The following is a 1,912-nucleotide window of genomic DNA, read 5'->3' on the forward strand; positions in this document are numbered from 1 at the left end:
CAGCGTCATGGCGTTCCCCCACCCCTCCACAAGACAGGGACTCACCACGCCAAATGGCAGTTCTTGGTGCAGCGGGTCGTGGGGGAGGTAATGCAGCGGCACGGAGGGGGACAGCGTGGGAGCATGGTGGGACGGGGGGTACGTGAAGCCTGCAATGGGGTGCTGCTCCCCTCGGAGGTCCACGTCATTGTCTATCCTCTGCAGAGGCTGCGGGGGGAACAATTAGGCTGTGAAGGGCGTCCTAGATCACACCCCCCTGACACAAGCAGGACAGAGGCACCCTGGGCATCCCACCCATCACCCCCAGCTCAGACCCACAGGGGCTGCAGAAGGACAGGACCCCAAGGTGGCCTTTGTGGGCCACAGGGTGTGTCGTGTCCCCAGCCCGCATCCCCACCCCAACTCACCATGCGCGGGTGCTGGGGAACGTCTGGTAGGAGACGGGAAGCTGTTGCATGGCGCATGCCTGGATCAGCTGTAGGGGAGAGAGAGAAAAACGGAGGTCAGACATCCACCATGGCCATGGCTGCACCCCTGCCCCCTCCACAGGGACTCCAACAGACAGCGCCCCCAGAAACTTGCACTCCGGTGGGGCAGGGTACCCACACGACCTCCAGGCACCCCTGGCCCAGGTTGTCCCCAGGCTGTAGGTGTCCCCTCCCGTGACTCACCGGGGGCGGGAGGCAGCAGAGCGGGTAGTGCTGTCCACTGAACATCACTGAGCATGCTGGGAGCTGCTGGGTGCTGCACCCAGGGATGTGCTGGCCGGCGTGGATGGGGAAGCCTTGCGTCGTGACGGTGGTAACCGTGTAGGAAGGCACCCCTGGCCCAGGTTGTCCCCAGGCTGTAGGTGTCCCCTCCCGTGACTCACCGGGGGCGGGAGGCAGCAGAGCGGGTAGTGCTGTCCACTGAACATCACTGAGCATGCTGGGAGCTGCTGGGTGCTGCACCCAGGGATGTGCTGGCCGGCGTGGATGGGGAAGCCTTGCGTCGTGACGGTGGTAACCGTGTAGGAGAGAGGGACAGGTCCCTGGTGCACCTGAGGACGAGGCACCAATGGCACAGTCAGGGTACAGCACCGGCTGAGCTGTCCATGTCCTGGCAGGGTGGTAGCAGGGTGCTGAGCACCCGGTGCTGGGACACAAACACCCAGCACCTCCATCCCAGTGGTGTGGCCAGAGGAGGGGCGCTGAGTGCAGGCTGGGCTGGAGTGGGGTTTTGGACCCATCTTTGCTCCCAGCAGACAGGCTGGCACAGCCTCTCTCCCAGCACCACCACCATGGGTGATGGTGACAGTTGTGATGTGAACAACCCTATGAGGGGACTGTCCCCAGCTCCTGGAAACAGGGACCACCCTGGACGCACCCAAGCTGGCAGGAGGACCCCACGGTTTAAGTGCTCGGAGGACAAGAGTAGTAGCAGCCTCAGGGCTGGGTGCTCCCAGCAGCAAGGGACTGACCAGAGGGGCTCAGGGACGTGTCTTGGGATCACTGCCCCACACAGCAGCCTGGGGCCACCACAGGGTCACCCTTAGGATTGGGGCTGGGGACTGCAGCACCTACCTGGTCATGCAGATCCACCATGAATGGGTTCTGGTGGGGCGGGTGAGCGGCCGGGTGAAGCATTCGTGGCGGCGTGCTGGGGAGAGCGTAGGCGCGGGGCTCATCTACAGGGATGTGCGGCTGCTGGGGGAAGGCAGGGTGCAGCTGGGGCTCATCCTGGCCCAGCAGGGTTGCCAGAGGTCGGTCGCGACGTCCCCACTGACGCCTGGCAGGGGGGCTGCGGGGCCAACGCAGGAGAGAAACAGAGCAGGAGAGAGCCCCAGGCCAGGGGCAGCACAGCCCCGGGCAGGGTGGCCGCAGGTGGGTCAGTGCCAGCCTGGCTCCCAGGGCGAGATGCTCAGGGGACCATG

At 65.1% G+C, this 1,912-nt stretch overlaps 1 protein-coding gene across 1 annotated transcript in view; it reads right to left on the bottom strand.

The window, feature by feature from the left end:
• LOC104294021 (E3 ubiquitin-protein ligase RNF38-like) overlaps positions 1-1,912 on the bottom strand; it is a 3,958-nt gene that overhangs the window by 1,532 nt on the left and 514 nt on the right. The window contains exons 2-5 of the mRNA XM_009893577.1: positions 1,563-1,779; positions 872-1,039; positions 408-475; positions 46-214 (exon numbers count right to left, since the gene is read on the bottom strand). Coding sequence (XP_009891879.1) covers positions 46-214; positions 408-475; positions 872-1,039; positions 1,563-1,779 — 622 coding nt within the window. The remainder of the gene's footprint in view (positions 1-45; positions 215-407; positions 476-871; positions 1,040-1,562; positions 1,780-1,912) is intronic.

The sequence above is a fragment of the Charadrius vociferus genome, unplaced genomic scaffold, assembly GCF_000708025.1.
Source record: "Charadrius vociferus isolate BGI_N301 unplaced genomic scaffold, ASM70802v2 scaffold1041, whole genome shotgun sequence".
Taxonomy (NCBI): Eukaryota; Metazoa; Chordata; class Aves; order Charadriiformes; family Charadriidae; genus Charadrius; species Charadrius vociferus.